Below are 23124 nucleotides of genomic sequence, written 5' to 3'. Positions count from 1 at the left end.
TATTATATACTACCATTAATACCTATAATTTAGGTTAAGTGATGCGAACATTCAGTTGTACAGGTCAGTGAATGGAGTTTAAATAATTTCAACACGGTTTTGGTGAACATTCTAAGTGTTTTAAAAATATTCCTACAAGTCTAAATATCAGTAAATAAAACAGTATTGTGGTAGCTATTATAGCTAGAGAGTTATTATGTTATAAACTCTGTAATACTGTGTCTGTCAAATTCTTGTTGGTCTGAGGACCAGCTCTCCTAGCAGAGTATGCCTATCTGTGTTAAAAGAATATAGGTATTATATACCTAGTCTGCGGAAACGTCTCACGTTTGGTTAAGATTGTAAAAATTTATTGACAACACATATGATATGTGCACGTGCCGGATGTTCCTTCACGGTTATCCTGCAGGGCTGCAGCGCGCTGTTAAATGTCATGTTCTGATGAAAACACACAATTTCAGCACACATGAAATTACGTGAATAATGATTTCAAAAATATAATTATCATTTATGACTTATTCTTACACCTATTCTGCTTCAGACATCTGTTTATGCTTATATGGTCCTTTTCATGTTAATATTTATACCACTGTGTACCTACTATACTCGTATTGTTGCTAATCGCTACCTATATGGCTATATATTATATTATTATATTAATATTACACAAGGTGGGGCAGTGAATTGGGCGATTTTAAAATAACTATAAAAACCAAACAAGTAACAAATATATTTATATAACCTGAAAGTATATAAAATAGCATTAAAGAAGTGTTAATTTGTTATTTAATTTTTATAAATGATATCTGCAAGATGGTCCACGTTCGTTCTCGAAAAAATACGGCCCCATGATTTTTGAAGAAGATAAAGCGCACCAAACCGTTACTTTAGAGCAGCGGTTCTCAACCTATTTTCATTCACGTACCCCTTGACCTCTCTCACCACTATTTCACGTACCCCAAACATTAATTTAGAATATAAATAAACGAAAAATAGTTTTTTCGTTCACCCCTTGAGATAATGTCACGTACCCCAGGTTGAGAACCGCTACTTTAGAGGAACGTTGTTGTGCGGTCCGATTCATGATGACTAAACGCTTATTTATGGTGGACATAATTCCATAGTTGTAGTACGCAAATATCAATTACGAATGGCGGACAATTTCCTCCCGACTGTCTTTGGCGTAGTAGGACATTTCCCCCCCCCCCAACATATTTTCGATGCGGACATTTTCCCCCCATTTTTTTTTAAGTTTATTATTTAATATTTAATAAGAAATTATTTTTTTTCCAGTAAAATATAATTTTTTTTTATAAATATAATCAATTATACTATAATTACCTATTATAGTAGATGTATATTTTTGATCAACTCAACTACTTGAAAGTTGAAACAATAAAATAATAGTAATATTATATTAATTAAAAGATTGTCTAAATAAAAAAGTAATAGTACTAGCATATTGTATTATTCGCTAGTATCTAAAATTAATAAACTATTAAAAATTAAAACAGGTACCTACGGTTTTTTTAACAAAAAAAAAAAGATATAATAAATATGAAAGACGATTACAAAATATGTGCTTAGATATATAAAAAGTGTCAGAAATTAAATGTTTTTTACAAAATTAATATATCATTTTTATGTCGAAATTTTTAGACTATATTTCATAAATATTTTTAACCTTTTATACTTATATAATTTTTTTACGTTTTATTATACAATTTTTATTATATTTATGAAAAAAAATAATTTCTTACTAAATAATAAACTTTAAAAAAATGGGGGGAAAATGTCCTACTATGACAAAAAACAGTCGGAGGGGGGGGAATGTCCGGGGGAAAATTGTCCGGTTATTTATCAATTGCAGGGCTTTCCGTATTTATTTTAAAATCGTCCGATTCACTGTCCCACCCTGTACATATGGACATAGGTGCAATCTAAATTTTTCACTCGAACTTAGTTTTTGATTCATACCTAATTATTTAAATTTCATAAATATACTTATATACCACTTATTACACATTTGCGCGTACTCTAAGGAGTATTGTACGTTAGTCGTAAATTCGCGATAAAAAAACGTGGTATGAATAAAATTTTGTACCTTAAGTTTAAGTACCTACGTGTATACAGAGTGATTTTTTTTATCATGAACTAGACAATATAACTCGGTAAGTATTAGGAATTTTTAAACATATTTTCTTAAAACTTTCTAGTTTTTACTGTTTTACACTGTATTATAATTTTGATAATTATAACTGTCCCTCTTATTATATATAAAACGCTATCCACAGTATCAACTATTGATTTTCAAATAGCAATACCTATTTTAGATACCTACCTAACGAAAATCTATTAACAAATTGAAAAATAATTTTTCCGTTTACAGTACCTACTTAATTTGAGTAATCCCGAATCCGTTTGCGACTTATGAACGTTTAAAAAATGCATTTAATTTTCTGCAATGCTGCTACTGGGAAATTTATATTTATTCCTATCCTAATATCCTATACAGTATACTGTATAGAATAGAGATAATACTATTATAGACTCTGCAGTGTTCTGGGTGGCGTAGTGATAGGATAGGAAGGTCCGATTAGTATGACTATTATACTTATTATCGTTATTAGTTCTTATAATCTTATCGGTTATGGTTGTTATAGATATCGTTAAATCGACATAAAATTTTGTTTTGACTTCTGGTTTTTACTTTTGGGTTTGATAAATTGCCTAGTAGCACTAGTAGCAGCGAATTTAATGATTATTTAAACGTTCATAACTCGCAAACGGATTACTCAAATTGAGTAGGTAGTAGGTAGTACTAGGTACCTATTGTAAACGTTAAAATTATTTTTTTCAGTATGTTTATAGATTTTCGTTATCGATAATAAAACAAATCAAAAATTGAGTGTTTTATCTAATAAGGGAGGGGGGAGTTAAAATTATTAAAATTTTAAGATAGTGTAAAACAGTAAAACCATTAAAACCTAGAAAGTTTAAAAAAATTATTTTAAAACTACCAATACTTACCGATATATTAACTGGTTCATGATAAAAAAAAATCATCCTGTATTGTATTGTCTGAAGACAATAGTTCAATCAGAATTTGGTTATAACTATTTGTACTTTGTAGTCACCCACTTGACATAAATAATATATATATTCTGCATAAAATAAATAATCATTTACTTAAGTTCCTATTGGTATGCACTTGTTAAATTACCTGTTTACACCAAAAGGTAGGATTTTTCTCACCGTTTAACTTTGGAGAGACCGCTCCCAACCCTCCGCAAAGGTGCACTATTTTCACTCAAAAGAGGCCAATGCCGCATCGAAAAAGAGGCCTAGAGAACCTTTACAAGTTGTCATATTTAATACTTATATGCAATGTAGATATTACATATTAATTTACCAAGTTAGATATCTTTAAAATAGTTAAAAAAAAAAAAAAAATAATAAAAGTAGCAAGAGGGAATTAAACTGCATTAGTTTCCAAATTATTACCTAATCATTGTACATAGGTACATTTTAGTAGGAGCAATAAAATGCAACTAAATACAATTTATTGTAATAGCATTATTATGATGATAGAAATTTCCCTTAACTCCAGTAAAATTTACAGATCCTAATTTTCACCAAGTTTAAAACTTAGTAAGTCCATCTTTAGTAATGGTATGCTGTAGTAACATCAACAATGCACCAAACATAAAAATATTTTTTATCGGTTATGAGTGGATTATAAATGATAATATATAATTTTACATTATTTTTATCATATTAAGCAAGTGTCATGGTAACTTACTTCATTTTTTTTAACCCAATTAACATGTATACTATTTTTTTTGGAATTTAAATTGATTAGGTAGTATTTTTGTGTCTCTCCTCCTTATTTGACTCTTGATAACAATACTTATTTTGCCTAGAAAATAGAAAATGAGAATTGGAAACATTAAATTAATAATTAATACTATGCTTGATATTTATCTATCTTTCAATAAATATAAATTATATATTATATTGTCTTATATGCTTATAGTGAAATTATATGGTTTTTACTAATTAAAAAAAAAAAAAAAAAATATGCATGTGTATATAAACCCTTCATTTATAAATTAGTATTATAGTATTGTATAAAAAATAAATTTCTAAACTAGTAACAATTAATAATAATATTTAAATATAATCATTTAGAGCATTTTTGGAAGTATACATTTTTAATATTTTCCAGTGTAAATTCAAGTATACTAAGAAATATGTGAATAAAAAACAAACATTATAAATGACATTTCACAACATATGAGGAATACATCAACCAACACAATTAAGGCCAAATAATTTAATTAATATTTACAAATGTGATAATTAATAATAATCAGGAATTGGTGCACAAGCAATTTTTACAAATTCATCATAGTTAACTTTGCCATTTGGATGGACATTGGCTTCACGAAAAATTTGTTCAACTGAAATAAATTAAGTATATATATTTAAATCATCAAGATCAGTTAGTACAATGAATAACATACCTTCTTTGCTATTTAAATGTTCTCCCCAACCTTGCAACAGATGTTTAAGATGTTTACTATGAATAGTTCCGCTGTGTTGACGATCGCTAGCTTTAAAAGCTGCTAAAATTTCATTAGGTAATTTTTCTACACGGCAATGATTGTGCATTACCTTCAGAAATTCTGGAAAATGTAATTTTCCATCTGCAAAAAAATAGAATAAGCTTTGATTTATATTTTTATTTTAAGATATTTTTACAATTTATCATTTGTCAATCATTTTATTTATGATTATACTGATTATATCATTATTCAAAGCAATGCTCGCAATTTATCAGGTAAAATAGTTAAAAAATCTGTTTAAAAAAAATAATTCAGATTCAAAAATGAAGTTTTAAAAATCAATATTTTAAACTATCACTTATATATCCATTAAATTTTTTTTAGATTTCAAAAGTATGGGTCATTTTTAAAGGATATTATTGAAGTTAAAATGCACTTTCATTTAGGATATTTCTTGATCTTTTTTTTAAGTTCTAATTATTGCATTAAAATTGAGTACAATAAATACTTTCTAATTATTATATTCATTAGTTAATTATTGAACAATTGTAAATTTGTAAATTAAATAATAAATAATTATAAATAACTCAGTAATTACAATCATTTTATAATAAAAATTATATTTATCAGTATCTATATAGCCTAGGATTCTTTAGATAAACAATCTAGAAAATTAATATATTTCTTTTTTAAAATAAAATTAACATTGAATACCTATACAGATGTATTGTGTATTTATGGCATTTACCTATGATTAAGTAAAAATATTATGTTATATCTACAAATTTTTACATAGATAAATTAAATAGTTTCAATATATACATACATATAATCATTTTTTTAAAAATTTAATTAGATATCTAATTGTACTTACTATTTTCTGAAAAGTATTTTTTTAATTCAGTAATTGTTGGACTCATTCCTAGGGATCGCATAATTACACTCAGTTCATCTAGTTTATTAATTGTTCCTTCTCTAGCAAATAAATAAAAGCATTCTCTAAATTCTGAAAAAAAAAATATTAAGGTGCAAAATATAGAACAAATATTAGGTCAATATAAGTAATTATTTGGTTTACAGTGTTTACAATAAACTGATGCCTTACCATCAATGTCTTCTTCCTTGAAATGATGAGCCATTATTGTATTTATTAAATTAAAATAAAACACAGTTGTTTTGATAGTAAATCTCGTAATATAATAATTCCTCAGTCTACCTAAAACATAAATATTATTTTTATTGATATTCTACTAATAATAAATAAAAAAAAAAATTTTCATGGTCTTATCTACCTAATATTAGTATAATTGGATATTATAATAATATCAATAAAAATGTTTGTAATCGTAAATTGATGGTATTAATTGTTGTATACCTATAAATCGTCAATTGTGTCAATATTGTGAGATTAATGTTAATGACATATCGAATAATAGTTGTCGACTTGTCGTCGTCATTAATTTCGAAATTATTTTTTTATCATTACGTAGTGCATTGATACTTTATAGATAAGAACAAAATGGTAAAAACCTCAAGGTATCCTTAACAGTACCAGAATAAGTTTAAGTTACTTGGTGTCTATAGGTGAGGGATAAACAGTGTTGAATAATAAGAGGCCTTTTGTCTACTGTTATTAATTTTGTTGGCTGTTGCCATTGTCTATTTTATTCTTTGGCTGATAAAAATTAAAAACACAACTACACAACGGAGTAAAGAGTAAAATCAATTTCATATTTTTATTTACTTTGTGATTATACCTTATACTATTTTACTGCATCTGTTGTTATTAATAATACGCACCTATAATATCTACTGCGTTTGCAGTCTGCACTTAGCAGTTAGCACTACCTACCCATTTCACACAACAGTAAAGAGACGGCGGGACAGCTGTTCGTTAGGATAGGTTTACTGCTATTTTTATCAATTGGTGAAAAAAACTTCTACGTAAAAGTGAAATCGACTAAGGGACAACGCAAAAGTCCGTTCCGATTAGTAGACGTCGACCAAAGCGACCCCCGACGGCCGACGTCCGCTTTTGCGCGTTGCACGATCGAGAACGAATCCTATCTACAGCTGCCGTCGTCGTTGTCGTGAACGTTTTGTGTGAACCGGAGGAGCTCATCTGCTTACGCCGTCTGCACACATTGTGAGTATTTTGCATTTGTTTCGTAACCGTCCTGTTGTATTAAATGTTTTCCACACACATCTTCTGTATAATCTGTAATGTTTTCATCATCTTTTCAATGACCACTGCCCATCAATGACCTGGGTGTATGTTCTAGCAGGCTGCTATCCCCAGTGGATCAATTGTTTTGTGCTTGGAATGGCCCTTGAGCTTCATTTTACACTTCCCCTCTCTTCAACTGGTCATGATAAACATAACATCAATCAACTTTTAACTTCCCTGTTTATAAGTAAAACAATAGTAAAAATTGCTGTATTTGTAAATCACGTATGATTGTTCCTAAGATTGGGTTGCCTTGAACGTGTAGGCCAATATTGTTTTTGTTTTTATGTTTTGAATTAATAAAACAAAGATGACTGAACATGTATGTTCATTACTACATTGTTTTAATTTTCATGTTTATAACATCAAAATTAAAATAATGATTCAATTTTACAATGATTCTGCATATTCATTGTTTGCAATTTTTGTTAATGTTTGACAACAAGGATGTGGGTCTACTTATCTACCTATATTCTATTTATACTTATGTATAATCTAAACTGATTATGATTTATGTTTAACATGATATATTAGGTTACTTAATAACTAATTTATCTATTGATTGTGAGCTTTTATTGTATTGTTTTTAAAATAATGTTTCATGTAGGTGTACCTATAACATATTCTGAATTAAAGTCTATCATACTTTTGTTTTTTGTTCGTACAACTATAGATAAATTCAATTGAGTTATTTGTATACACTTAATATTTTTTATTATTACTACCTGCCTACATTTTTTTAGTTATTTCAGATTAATCAATAATCTGTTTTAATTAATCTCCACTTTTATTGGGTATAGGTATAAAAATTAGAAAAAATAACAACTTGAATAAATTATACCTTTGCTATTAAGCTTTATTTAGGTTAAGAGTAAATTGCTTAAAATCTACCCTTAAAAGGCTCCCAATACAAGCGTTAATATTATGGGCCACTGAGATGTGCCTACTATATTTGATGGTCGCCAGTAATTATAATCCATGACAGTGCCCCTAAACAATCCTTTGAGGGGTTGACAATATTCAGTGGCTTAGTTTTCATGCATGATATTAGTTCATGTTTAATCTGAATAAAGTATAGATTTTTATAACTTCCTTGTTATTCAAGGTTAAAGACATTGATAATATAATAAAGTAAATGGCTAAATAAATTCCTAAAAAGGTATATATATCTATATGTATAATATATTGTTTGGTGATCATCTATTAAGTACTTATCTTTAGTTATTATATTTTGATACATAAGTAAGTAAGTACTTTTGAAAAATACCATTTTGTAATTTTATATTTTAAAATAAATAGATAGGTAGGTATAGTGTTATTCAAGAAATTGTAAAATTATTTTTTTTTTTAAGTTAATTAATATCCAAACTGTTAAAAAAGAAAATGTTTCACTAAAGTAATTTATTAAATGTCTTTACTAATTGTATCTTCGGGCTTAAACAACATTGCAGATTATTTATAATTCATTATTTTATAATAATTGTTATTATATTATTAAAATTTTAAATAATATAATTTTTGTTCTTGTTTATAGAATACTAACTAAATATATCTAAATGACTAAATATATATATATATATAATTTCTTTTATTCTATGCATACAGAGTGAGTCATGATATTAGCCAATTAGACATAAGCTCATACAGAAAACACCACAACCCACACTATATGGTTGTATGTTATATGTATAATATCACCATTGGCACAACTACAGCTTAAAAATTATTTTTAATGTACATTACCCTGAGTAAATTATTTAATGAAATATTACTGCTCTATAATATTTACCATTTATGTTTTTTAATTTCTTTAAATGTTTAATAAGATTTTAACTCATTATAATTAGTTATTAGTTATTACCTTACATAATTTGGAGGAAGATGTACCTATTTTGTTCATTTTTGAGTTAGTTGTAAAGACATTTATAAAAAAAATATTAATTGATATTTTTTGAAAAATGTTGCTTATAGCTTAGGTAGACTTCTCAAATCATACGTCTATCTTTAATCAGTTTTCTCAGGTCTAGACCAACTTACAGTGATATTTTTGGATTTTTGTAATTTATTCCTTATAAAATTTATCAAGCCCACCATGGGCCAAAACCAGTATGGTTCATCATAATTCTAGTAATCTGAATGATTCAACAAATAGAATTTGTGTAATTTATATATAATATAATATTAAACATAATGAACACACTTTAGAAATAAAAATGTCATACTGAGTATTACAAATGTTTAACAACAGTCCACTATTTCATATTTTAAATATTGAGAGATAAACAAAATCAGTTTTATTTTTATTTGTAGGGTTGAACTTTTTTTTAGTACCTATAGTTATATGGAAACAATAGTATCCGTTATTTTATTATTTTAATGAAAAATGTATTATTTGTATCATATAATGATAGGTACTATGTACAATATTGTATCATTCTATGGTTTATTATTAAATAATACAACATTAAAGTTATTTTCTCTTGGCTTCCACTAATCGGTACAAAATTTATAACCGATGGGAATACCGGGACATGCTATTCAAAAAATAGCAAGCCTATTTATTGGTATACAGCTATTGAAAATTATATCGTCGATTATCTTGATAGTTTATATGTCATACTGTAAACGTTAAAATGTGAAACAACTAACAACCAGTAGATCACATGTTAAACCAGGTGCGTAGCCAGAAATTTCTAAGGGGAGATGTTATTCAAAATTAATTGACAAAATTATACACACAGAATTGATTATTTTATATATATTTAAATTTTTCACATATATCATACATCATATTATATCGATTTAATATAAATCGTGCTTATAATGTATCTTTATCTTGATAAAACATATTAAGAAGGATATTAAGTATACCATGGCTGAGGAGACCTGTGTGTTACACAACCCCCTGGCTACGCACTTGTGTTAAACCAATATTAATTTTAAATTATATTATATTATATAGAAAATTAATAAACTCAATTTATATGATGAGTAATTAAACAATAAATACAAATTAAAATATATAATTTTTTATAGTCACATTTCCAATGTATTGTTCTGATAATTAACTTTTAGTTAAAAAAAAAAAAATAATAATAAATCTCATTTGAATTTATCACCCTAATTTTAAAGCGCTGTAATCCTTCATTGATTTCAAACTATCATCCAATTTTAAAATTATCAATCATTCCTAAACTTTTCTCAAAATTTATATCATCAAAAATAACAAATTATTGCTCCTTATTTCTTAATAATAACTAATTTAACTTTATACCTAAGAGCTCTACATGCAATAATCTAGCCTTGGTTAAAAATATGTTTCAATCCTTTGAATGCAACATCCAAACAGATATTATATATATTGACTTTGTTAAAGAAATTGATAGAATTAACCATGGTATTTTATTTTGTAAACTACAGTCTTTAAGCTTTTCTGCTCTTTGTTATGGTTTCATTCTTTCCATTTTGATCGTTCTATACTTCAAAATTACATATCCTTGGAAGTCTCTTTGAGTTACCCATGTGTAAATGATTTTCCAAATTCCATCAAGCATTCTCAACTGTTTCTATTTGCTAACACCACCAGTTAGGTTATTATTAGGTTGATATTATCTGCCAAAATCTTAAAATTATTATATTACAAACGAGTAATTAAAAAATTGTCATATTTCAATTATTTAAAAAGTTATATTTTAATATAAAAAATGTGGACTGGCCGTTCTCAAGAAGACTTGACGACGAATTCAAATCTGTTTTCAGAATTTGTATCGCTTTACTGTATCAATCGGTACGTTGGACAAAAAACACGTCTGAATTCTTATGTTGTGCGTGTGTTAGACAAAGACAGGCAATCACCGTCACCAATCCTCTTAAGAAAATTAGTTTTGTGTTGAATGATGCTTAAGTTGAAATTCATAATAATAAAGTTAATGTCAAACCAGGGCTGACTGACTACGAACTGTATTCGGAACGAACCGAGCATCCGTATAAAACATAGTTATAATACTTACATACATACATATACAAAGAGCAATATAATATTTTCTTAATATTAATATGAAAATTAAATACATTTTTTATGTGTGTTATTGTTATTATTATGTATTAGTGATTTAAATTGTTTTATTGTTTAAAATTCTATTTTTACATTTTCAATAAAATATATTCTTTAGTCATTCTTAATTTTTAATTTTGTTTTAGGTAACTCCATGACACAATGAGTGATTTAGACACTCCAATGGATGTAGACGAAAGTAATGATTCCAAAACACTTGATACTGATAAAAATGTTGATATTGTTAAAGAATGGTCAAAAAAGTTTGAGAACAATACCTTAACTGAATCTGACTTTCATAGCTATTGGAAAACTTGGGTGCCAATTATTTTGAAACCAGAAGTCCAAGGGAATTCTGTAGATTGGTCATTTAACGAACCGAAGGCAGAACAAACTTTACTCAATACACTCGAAGAATTTATTTGTAATGGAAATAGTATTGAAGTATTACGTGGTCTAACACAACAAAACTTCCCGCCTTCAGTATGTGGTCGAGTATTCAAAATGGGCGAGCCAACATACAATTGTCGAGAATGTGGAATGGATAGTACATGTGTATTATGTGTAGATTGTTTTAAACGATCTCCGCATAAAAATCATAAGTATAAAATGGGAACATCTTATGGGGGCGGTTGTTGTGACTGTGGTGATGTAGAAGCATGGAAACATGATCCTTATTGTCAAACGCATAAGCTTGGTTTAGAGAAAAAACATGTTAATTTAAATTTTTTAACAAGTGATATGGAAAAACGTGCTCATTTAATTTTTAAAATTGTTCTTGGTTATGCTCGTATATTACTTACTCTAGAACACCCTCCTATGTTACCTGCTGAATTGGATTCTGATGAGATGTTGGATGATTTATATAGCATTTATAAAAATCAGGAAGACCGTTTTTGTACAGTCCTTTATAATGATGAGACACATACATTTGATCAAGTTATAAATACTCTTTCTAGATTCATTAAATGTCCCCAGCGAGAATCCATTGATTATGTAACATCTATTGATCGAGAAGGTAGAGCAGTTGTTAAATGTGCTGGTTTTGTGCACTGTAAAGACCTTAAAGAAGAAATTGAAAAATTTACATCACGTCATGGAGGAAAACCTTTGAAAACAGTTGTAGTTCATTCTCATGTTATTGCCCATCAAATATATGCACTTAGATTGTTGACATGGATGCAGAATTTACTAGGATATTCAGAACGTTTAAGAGCAGTATTTTCAAATGTTGTACTTGAATCCACACCAACCGAAGGTTGCATTATAGAAAGCATATTACGAAAAGACACTGTTTTATGGAAATCAGCAAGACTACACTGGCATAAACTTTTTATTGCTGGTATGTTCATAGAATATGAGAATAAAAAGGAATTTGCTAAGGTGTTTACAAAAAATTATGGTACAATTATGAAGGATTACATTAATGATGATCATGATTATTCATATTCTGTTGCTTCATTGGGTGTACAAATATTTACTGTACCTACATTAGCTAATTATTTAATGGCTCATCATGACGTTTTATATAAACTTTTAAATACATTTTTATCAGAGTGTACACATAAAGTAAATAAACAAGGCAAGTTAGAATTTGAACGAAATACATCAACTATGCCATTCAAAAGAGCACAACATGTTTTGGGAGATATTCGTTATCTCTTAGGTTGTGTACCGGAAACATGGAATCCTGAATTAAGAGGATCATTTTGTCATGCTGTTTCATTGGTCCTTAAGATACTTAATTATATGCAAAATATGGATACTGTTACTAGGCAAGTAGGTCAACATATGGAGTATGAACCAGAATGGGAAACAGCATTCAACTTGCATATTAAATTGAGGCCATTAATAACCAAAATCCTGTTGTGGTGCGGATCAGATAGTATTGTTTTAAAGAAAGTGTACAGAATGACTTTAAAAAAAATTTGGGAAAATCCAATTTTAGATCCTCAAAGACCAACTGTAGTTCGAGAATTGATTGATCATAAAGTTACTTGTATTGATTATGATGTTTCAATTGAACCCGTATCTATACATCTTCCACTTTCTAGATTTCTTGCTGGATTACACTTATATCTAGACCGGTATGATTTAAGTTTTGAGCATTCTGAGTTACAGACTACAAAACAGTCTCCTGAACAAATTATTGAACCAGTTCTTCGTGCTCTCGTTTTAATATCACAAGTGCATGCAGGAATGTGGAGACGCAATGGATATTCATTATTAAATCAAATTTATTTGTATCATAATTCTAAATGTCGAGTAGAAATGTTAGATAAAGATATTGTTATACTTCAAATGGGTGCATCATTAATTGATAGTAATGAATTTTTAATTCATGTGTTAAACAAGTTTAATTTATTAAAGTGGGCACAACCCAATTATGAACTTAACTTATCAAATGGATCAGAAGATGAATCTATTCGCCAAACAATTAGTTTGGTTGAAGAATTTTTAACTCTTATAATCACTATTGTTGGTGAAAGATATACACCTGGTGTAGGAAAAGTGACCTTTGAAGATTGTATAAAAAAAGAAGTAATACAACAGTTATGCGTGGAACCTATGCCTCATTCAGAATTAAATAAGACACTCTTAAATCTTATTGAAGATGAAGAATGTTTGGAAAAAGTTATAAATGATGTTGCAGATTTTAAAAAAACTAGAGGTAAAGGTGTTTATGAATTAAAGCCAATCTATTACGATGACTATAATGTATTTTTCTATCATTATTCACGAGAAGAAATGTCTAAATCTGAAGAAGAACAAAGGAAAAGGAGAAAAGCAGCTGGGGAATTAGAGTGTTGTCCTCCACCCAGTTTACCATTATTCAGTGATGCTTTTTCAAAGATTGCTAATTTATTGCAATGTGATATAATGTTTTACATTATGAGATTGATATTAGATAGAACTGTAAATTTAAGAAGTAGAAGTTTTTCTGAATCTCAGCTTCATAAAGTTCTTCATCTTATTGGTTATGCTCTTCACGAAGAAGAAAAACAACAAAGTCCAACATTTACATTTACTGAACGTTCTGAATCTTATGGTATAGAAGTTGCATTAGATGAACTTAGGCGTAGCCCTAGAGTTGAAGCTTATAAAGACTTGGCTATATGGACACTAAATAAGTTTAAACAAGTATCTGCTCCAAGAAGAAAATGTGAAAAAACTGAAATAGTTGAAAAAGAAGTTGAAGCCATGGAAGGTGTGAAAAGTGTAGATGCAGAAATAGAAAAACAAAAAAGAGCTAAATTAGCAGCCGATAGAAGAGCTACAGTTATGGCTCAGATTGCTCAAATGCAGAACAATTTTATGAAAGATAATGCTACATTATTCGATAACACACCTTCTTATTCAGAATCAACTAGTATGGATATCCTAGAAAATATTAGTGAACTTTCTGTTGCTTTAGGTCCACATCAAACTAAATCCAGTACTTTTGACAATAGATATACGTGCATTCTGTGTCAGGAAGAACAACTGGTGACGCCTGATAGCCAAGCAATGGTTCTAGCTTCATTTGTACAAAAATCGGCCATTCTCTGTCAAGTAAGAAATAGTTCAGAAAATGTTACTGATAATTTTACTGATCCATACTATATACCAGCAAACTTTGGTCCTTCTCCTCATATTTCCACCTGTGGACATGTTATGCATGTTGCCTGTTGGCAAAGACATTTTGATATGATTCTTGCCAAAGAGAATAGAAGACCTTATCGATTGAGACATTCATTGAGTTTTGATGTGCATAAAAATGAATACCTATGTCCACTTTGTGAAGGACTTTGTAATACTGTCATACCATTGTTACCACCAATTTCAAGTTTTACCGAGCCAGAGAATATGAAAACTTTTGAAAATTTAACATTTGAAAATTGGTTAGAAGGATTAAATATGGCACTTAAACAAAGTAAGGTTGTCAAGCCAAATAATCCTGAAGTATCTCAACCACAACCATCTGTTGTTCAGCAAACACAATCGACAAGTCCGGAACCTGAACGACGTCGTTCTAGTAGAAGAGATGTTTCATTACAATTACAAGCTGCTAATAATATGGCTCAAGTAATTGTTATACGAGATAATATTGAAGTACCCCAAGATGAAGACGAGGAAGAGGAAGAAGTTTTGCCACCTTCAAACCAATTCTCCATAGCAACTAATGATTTTATTATGCAAATATTGATGTTTGACAAATCGTCCCCTAAAGCTGTACCTAAAGTATCAGTATATAAAAACAGTGAACTTTCAACTAGCTTAGTTGATACTATATTGAAATTTGCTCATGCTACTTATTCAAAAGCTACTGGTATCAATAACCCACATCCAGATAATCACCAAATCCCATTAATGACTTGGAAAGCATGTGCATATACTATACATTCAAATGAAGTGATTCTTCGCTATAAAAATAAACCATTACTTGGTGAATTGTCTTCTCGACAAAAAGATTGTCTAGAAGCATTGGTTCGGGTTTCAGCAATTCTCAGTTCAACTTGGAAAAAAGAACATGAAATCAATTTACATGCACTTCGCCTTTTATCTTTGGCAATTGATAATGGGGGAAATAATTCGATTGGAATACTCGATTGGGATGCTTTTGGAATGCTAGTTTCATTGACTATGACTCTTCCTAGCTTGTACTACACTGAAGTGCCTGGTCCAGCACCTAGAGGAACTATGTTAGATTTCCATACACTACTTTTAATGTTCATTTCAAATTTAGTACAAATTATATTAACTATTGATATCCTAGAAAAATCTGAGGGGATTGACATGGACCTAGAAGAAACAGAAGACACATATTGTTTAGCTAAATTAGTTAAAAAACTTCGCGGTGTTAATATTAGGAACCCAGATGTTCTTTGGAATGAAATACAATGTTGTGCCATACCATTTTTGCGATGCTGTTGTTTGTTTTATCATTTTCTTACTGGTGTTCCAGCACCTGATGCCTTAACAGGTATTACTGGATGTACATACCATAATATGTGTCGTTATTTGGGATTACCTACTACGTGTAAAGAAATATTAGATAAACCATATGTTGAGACATTGATAAATAAATGGTCTGAAAATGATAAGTTAATAAAAATAAAACAAGGTGAAAAAATACCATTTAAAAAATGGTTGCATATCAATGAATTAGTACAGCTACCAGATGATTATAGTGAATTGATCAACACTGTTTCAATGTTTACCTGTCCAAATAGTGATCATGAAGATTCGAGAAATCCAACTATGTGTTTGGTGTGTGGAACAATGCTATGTTCTCAAAGTTACTGCTGTCAAACTGAAATCAAACGTGTTTCTGTAAGTGATTAATTTATATTCATCTAACTCTTAACTAGTGTTTGTTTTAGTTAATTTCTAAGTATAGATAAAATAAAAAAAATATAATGATCACCCTTCAATTGAAGTTTATCGTAGACTAGTATATATTTTGTTAATTAATATGTTACTTGATGGATTTACTATTATAATCACTGTCTTCATATTATGTTATATGGATTTTATACATTTTTTTTTTATTATATCTTATTTAACCAACTCTGTTTATTATTTTATTTTTAAAGTCTTAAAAAATATATATTTTAATTATTAATTATTATAATTATAAGATCAGATTGAGTTAACCTAACCTAACCTAACAATAATTAAAGCATAATTTAAATTATGTGCCTTCCCATACTTATTTTTTCTTTACTGCAATAACATTTTTTCAATATAAATCTAAACTTTTAAATTTAATAATTTTTGATTATTTAAAAATTTAGCTGAGTAATATTTAATGTTATAAATGTATGTCCATCAAATAATAGAAACAAATTATAGATTACAAACATGCTTATTTTTCTTATTTTATTTTTGTTAGGTATTTTATTTTATCTATCACTAATATGTTATAAGTGTACTTATAATAAATTGTATAGTATTTAACAGTAATACCTACCAATATATTAGTTATAATACATTATGTCAATAAAATTATGTAATTGAGATATTTTGCAATGCACTAACAGTGTAAATAACTTAATGCAAATAAATGACTTGTTTCTTAATTATGTCAACATTTTTAAAATCACAGTTATACAATTAATAAAATTGCTGTTTTTTATTTTTAGGTTGGAGCATGTTCTGGCCACGCTTACACATGTGGTTGTGGAGTTGGAATTTTCTTACGTGTACGCGAGTGTGAAGTTTTATTGTTAGCTACTTTAAATAAAGGAAGCTTTATCTTGCCGCCTTATTTGGATGAGTACGGTGAAACTGACCAAGGCCTAAAACGTGGGAATCCGTTGTACCTTTGTAAAGAACAGTATCAAAAATTACAAATACTTTGGTTGAGTCATGGGTTACATGAAGACATATCTAGGTATTTAGATTCAACACAAAACCTAATACCTATCACTTGGCAACACATGTAAATTAATATATTTTTTTTTACCCTTGCCTGTCTGATTGTGACTATGTTAATATACTTCTATCATAAATAATTGTTGTTTTAATAAATTTGTTTTTCTTCTAACACTGCAAGTGATAGGACTGTGTGTGTATATGATACAAGATACGTAACATTATATACATATACTATTAGTCATAATTATTATATTGTAATGCAGATATTATATATGTACCCATAATATTAAATTGATATTTAATAATATGTAAATGTGAATGCTATTTACATTTCAGGTTAAATGATTAAATTATAAAAATAATAATATATTTTATTGTAATCCATATATTTTGAAATTGCTGTAGTGTTGCTCTATAAATTTTTTATGGTTACCACAATTGTAATCAGTAAATAGATGATTTGTATCTAGGTTGTTTGTTCGATTTAAAAATTACAGTAACCAATAATTTTAATGTTTTATAATATAGTTTAACGTAACATTTAATAGATTATTTATTTTAACTAACTATCTTGAATTACATTTTCTGTACAAAATATATTTTTAAATATTAATAAAACAAATTAACTTACAACTCTGTGTTGTATACACTCTATAAATTCAATACTTACCAAATTGTATTCTAGCGTTCCTAATTTGTATTTTTAATTTTATTTTGTGCAATTGCAAAATTAGGCTATTATATAAAATTGCTTTATATATACAGTGTACTCTCGATTATCCGTGAGCCAATTATCCACGTTGCTTTCCGCGAGATCATCTACATATACATATATGTATATAAAAAAAAAATATATATCTACATTATACATCATTATCGGTTTAATTGGTTTGTGATAACCGATTACTCAATTACAATGTAAAATTTAATACGCTTGTTTAATATTAATACTTTTTTGATAATATTGTTGATATGTTTAATGAAAAAAAACATTATTCGTGGATTATCTGCGTTATTTGCTTATCCGTGGATGACCTGTCACCCTATTTCGCGGATGATTGAGAGTACACTGTACTTCATTTATATTAAGAAGGAATTTGTGACCAGTTCTTATTGGGTGGAAGTCAGTCAATACTTATTTGTCTCCCTGAGTCAAATATCTATAAGCATAAGCCGGACGCTAAGGTTCCTTCTAAATGTGAATGAAATATAAATTATATTCTGTATTTTTTATTTTTAAGTTACATTGATAACTTATGTAACTTACCAACTTTTGATGTTAGTTGTATCATTAAAATACTATTTGTTATAATTATTAAATATTTTAATAGGCTATACATATTAGATCCTATCTTTATTGTAAAAGAATTAATGACAGTGTAATTATTTAAAGCTTTTAATTTATAAGTAATTGTACATTTACAATATATGAGTGATAGCATATTATAAGTAATAGCTTGTATGTTGGTACATTATTAAAAATTAAATATTTTTAGAACGTTATATTTGATTAAAAAATTTATAAATAATTTTAAAGATTTTAATTATTTCCTATAGATTTTAAAATTCTCAAAAATGTCTATAGTATGGGTTTTACAGCAATAAAAATGTGTAATTAAACATCTAAAATCATTTATAAGTTATAACTAATAATAAACAGTAAAACTTAATACATTTTTTTAAATGTTGTAAGTATTAAAAAATATGAAAATATGAATTCTTCAAATTTAAATATCATATAACTAATTATATTAGGTATAAATTGGCTAGTTAAACTTTTGGAAGACAAAGAAACATTGTAGGTACATATTACATTTGATATTTATAATATGTATGTTTGTCGTTTGGTATTTGCCAATATAAGGGTAAAATATGACTTGTGAAAAATGTTGAAGTATTTTTTGTTACTATAACCTTTGCTTGACTTGAAAATGTAATATTATATAATTTGAAAGATATAAATCGGAGTTTACTGCTTAAAATGTATAATAAATATATTTTACAATTTTGCATTTAAAGAAAAAGGTTTAAATTTAGTAAATAAATACTTTTCTTTAGCATTTATTGTTCATTTCAATTATATACACATGAGTTTCAATTGTAAAAAATAATACCAGATATTCAATCATTAGCAAAATAACGTTTGACCCCTCAAAAAAACAAAAATAACAATGTTTAACCTAAATTTAATTTGTTTTAAATAACAAATATTTATTACTTTATAGTTTATTATGAAATACATTTATTTTCAAAAAATTACGATTAGTAAAGTCTTGTTTATATTAACTTTTAATGTTCTAATGTGAGAAATTGAACTGTTTCATGATTTGACTTATGATCAGAGATCGGGACTTATGGCCTTAAAAAGCACTAAAATATGCGCTTATTTATGACCAGATAAACTTAAAACTATGCGCTAAAAATTAAAAAAGGATATACCTTATATAGATATAAAAATTGTAATTTAAATATAATTATTAATTAATAAATTAAAAAAAAATAAATAAAATCTTTAAAAAAATGACTAAATAGTTTTCGATTTATTGAGTATTTATAAATCACCTTCGTACCTACATTTTTGTGACAGATAGCTACACAAATAGTATTACTACACTCAAAACAAATATTTGTGATTAATCATTTCTATAAAATTTCATACTTGAATTCCCCGTACTATAAAACTTATTTGTATATCACTCTGCTATGTTTTACATCACCTATGATGGATTTGCAAATGTTATAAGTCCCGAACCCTGCTTATGATAGTTTTAAAATTTGGTTTTATATCTGAAAGCCGTATTTATAAAAGACTCAGGAGTGACATCTAATCTATTTCTATACTTATTTTTGGTATAAGCATTAGAGGTAACACCAGTCACACCAGTGGCGTACATAGAATTCATTTTACGGGGGTATTTGAATATTTAATAGTGTCATGGAAGGTGGAGGAGGAACCTTCACACCATTCATAATATATTAACACAAATCATAAGTATATTGATATAAATTATTATATTAGTGAAAATTATTATAAGTATGTGTAGGTTGTAGAAAACTTTTTTATTATAAAGCATATAAAATAAATAATAGGTACTAATACTAAGACAACAAATATAACATAATACATACGGCCGATAGGGGGTGTTCTAACACCCATATCATCCGGGGGGGCGTATTACTCGGTAGCGTATTTAGGGGGGGCCTAAATACGCCACTGAGTCATACAACAGTATAGCTAGTTTGTTACAAAAAGTAGTAGAATTACTACTATAGAGTAAAAAGCTAGGTAATTGCTTTTTCAGCTTTTGATGGGAATTTGTCCCTAAGTTTAATCCAAAATTGATTCATTTCAATTTGTTTAAAAATCGGGATTCAAATTTATATATTACCTACATCAAGAAGTAATTTTTTATGACCAATATTAAGAGTATTATATAACTTTGAATTGTTCAAAGTTAGTTAAACAAATATTTTTTAGGTATAGTAGTTTAAAGACGAGTATGTTTTTTTGCGTATATCACATATATCTTATATAAATGGGGAACCCTTGACATTACAATATTTTGGGAACTATTGCACCATACCAATCATGTGACTAAGGTTTAAAAGGCGCTTTAGTACTAATACCTAGTGGTATATGAAAAAAGGGGTTTTTAGATAATAGTTGCTACGTAAGCGTCGAGTGTATCTTTTTATTGAGAATTCACTGTAAAGTATGTATTAAATTTGAATACAATGAAATGAGGTTAACTTTTAAGCTAATGCCGACTTGTAGAACAGCATGGGCGCCCACAGAAAATCAGCTCAGTGAGTGAAAAATTACATTTATGTAGGTATATTAATATTTATTTATTTATTTATTTATTTAATATTCACATAATAAATATAAGTTCAAATGTCAATGACCGCAGTAATTTAATAAAATAAAATTATAAACCCATGTGTACACTGATAAAAATGTACAACTAAAAACTTTTAAAAGAAAATAAATTCGTTATTTTTAAAACTTATAGAATGACTTACTTTTTGTTCATTAAAGAATCTCATTGGGTACAATGGCGCCGATTGGCCGCTTTCTATGGGTGCTCCTATAAAACAGTATACATCGTACACTTGTACTTAAAAATAAGCAATAGCTTAAAATTAATTTAATAGAAAATTTTAATGTACTTATAAGATATAATAATACTTATACGTAAATGTTTAAGTGTTGTTCTTCGTAGTTCGTTTACATACCTATATAATTGAGTCTAAATTTCTATAACAAATTGTTTACTTCTGATCTCTTAAAGTATCGATTATAAATTCACTTTCCTATTAGAAAATATATTGAGGTTATAAATTGAAGCATTTTTACTGATCCAAAAGGCGAAGATAAACTTAAAAATAAACACATTGTAAAACTAAAGGGTACCTACCTAACCTACATTCATCGCTCCGCTTAGAATCCAAAAATAATTTAAAATTTAATTTGAAAGTATACATTTTAAGAATAATTCAACAATAATTTTTCTAACCTATTAGATACCTTGGCAAGTACCTACAATTTTTAAATTTACAATTTAAATTTTCAATACCTAGGTATTAAAAATATGTATTATGACTTAAAACACAATAATTTATTTGTATTGCGGTTATTTACTAAATCTATACCTATATTTAATTAAATTATTGATATAACTATTATTAGGTTATTTGAAAAAATATTTTTTTTTCTAGGAATTGGAGTGTGTGTGTATGGCTTAGAGGGAATAAAAGTAGTTAAGTACTTATCATGATATGTGCTCTCTTTCCTCCAAATGTTTGACTTATTTTTATCATTTAAAATAATATTTGAAAAAGTAATGAAAGCATAATTATCACCATCATGGGTGATGAAAACCTAAGATGTAACTAATAATTATAATAACACATCTATATAATAATGTACAATATCCTTTTACACGCGTTTTATGATACCTATATTATTATAATTAACTGACACCTACAGGCAAATGCAAGAATGTAGGTATACTTATATTTTATTTTATCGTGGTCTGAAAATACTCACAAATGTAATAGGTACTCTCGTCCCCTTTAAAAAAAAACTGAGCACGCATTATATAGGAATAATCTGGAATAGGTACTTACAATAGAATTACAAAATTTTAAATACCATCTACCAGCCATGTTGATAGTTGGCTATTGGCCAAATGTTCATTGATCTGTTCACATATAATTTATTATTATGATACAGATTTAGTGAAAATAGATGGAAAAATATATATGTATACATTATAATTACAATATGTATAATATCGAGAAGGTCACAATCGACTCTTCAAATCAAGGACATATTATAGACCTGTACTGTAGACAACTGTGTATAAGTGAAGCTTATGTATTAACACTGTTTCCTCTTATATAATTAGGTCATGATTTTTTATAGAATTCACTAAGAAATTAATAGGTACATCTTTTTATATTATAAATATGAATACATCATACATAGGTATTATACCGATTTTCTATTGTAGGTACCTATTTCATTTTTCGTACATTATATTACCTATATGCATATGATGATTCTTCACTTTTTACATTTCGTGTCTGATAGTAATATTTAGTTATCTACTCGTATATTACCTATAATATGACACATGGATTTATAGTAAATTGAACTGCCATAATCGTTTTTATTAAAGTGTTTTATTAAACAATTTTCAGTGTGAATTGAAAATTAGTTACATCAATATTAAAAATATCTATAATAATTAAATTAAAGTAAAAATGGGTACTCGTTTGAAAAACATAAGTTTGTAATTTGTATTACCACAAGACACTCTTTTAGTACCTAATAGAAAAATTTCAAAAATTTTAAAATGTGTTCTTTAAGTATATACCTAAGTATGCTTAAAAATTCCAAAAATCAGATT

At 27.6% G+C, this 23124-nt stretch overlaps 2 protein-coding genes across 7 annotated transcripts; one reads left to right on the top strand and one right to left on the bottom strand.

Moving 5' to 3' along the window:
* Window positions 1–4081: 4081 nt before the first annotated feature.
* LOC114132268 (uncharacterized) lies at window positions 4082–6494 on the bottom strand. Of its 6 annotated transcripts, none has more exons than XM_050205072.1 (5): window positions 6369–6494; window positions 5674–5784; window positions 5443–5574; window positions 4527–4709; window positions 4082–4463 (listed from the first exon to the last, which is right to left on the bottom strand). In XM_050205072.1, the coding sequence occupies exons 2-5, from the start codon at window positions 5705–5707 to the stop codon at window positions 4363–4365; spliced, it is 450 nt and encodes a 149-aa protein (XP_050061029.1). In that variant the 5' UTR covers window positions 5708–5784; window positions 6369–6494; the 3' UTR covers window positions 4082–4362. The 6 variants fall into 6 exon arrangements, with proteins under 6 accessions (XP_050061029.1, XP_050061021.1, XP_027853490.1 ...); XM_050205064.1 differs by having other exon boundaries at window positions 6421–6437; XM_027997689.2 differs by lacking the exon at window positions 6369–6494 and adding an exon at window positions 5944–6089.
* LOC114132260 (E3 ubiquitin-protein ligase UBR2) lies at window positions 6412–18301 on the top strand. Its single transcript, XM_027997670.2, has 3 exons — window positions 6412–6714; window positions 10996–16162; window positions 16975–18301. Exons 2-3 carry the CDS (start codon window positions 11012–11014, stop codon window positions 17275–17277), a joined length of 5454 nt encoding a protein of 1817 aa, XP_027853471.2. The 5' UTR covers window positions 6412–6714; window positions 10996–11011; the 3' UTR covers window positions 17278–18301.
* Window positions 18302–23124: the final 4823 nt, after the last annotated feature.

This window comes from Aphis gossypii, chromosome 1 (assembly GCF_020184175.1).
Source record: "Aphis gossypii isolate Hap1 chromosome 1, ASM2018417v2, whole genome shotgun sequence".
NCBI classification, from domain to species: domain Eukaryota; kingdom Metazoa; phylum Arthropoda; class Insecta; order Hemiptera; family Aphididae; genus Aphis; species Aphis gossypii.
Note: the sequence above shows the minus strand (reverse complement) of the source record. Positions and strands in the feature narration are given on the sequence as shown.

Coding starts and splice junctions, on each gene's coding strand:
- LOC114132268 (XM_050205064.1), bottom strand. Junction 5,575..5,673: donor CAAGGAAGAAGACATTGATG/GTAAGGCATCAG, acceptor TTTTTTTTTCAG/AATTTAGAGAATGCTTTTAT. Junction 4,710..5,442: donor AAAATACTTTTCAGAAAATA/GTAAGTACAATT, acceptor ATTTTTTTGCAG/ATGGAAAATTACATTTTCCA.
- LOC114132260 (XM_027997670.2), top strand. CDS start 11,012: ATGAGTGATTTAGACACTCCAATGGATGTAGACGAAAGTAATGATTCC. Junction 16,163..16,974: donor CTGAAATCAAACGTGTTTCT/GTAAGTGATTAA, acceptor TTTTATTTTTAG/GTTGGAGCATGTTCTGGCCA.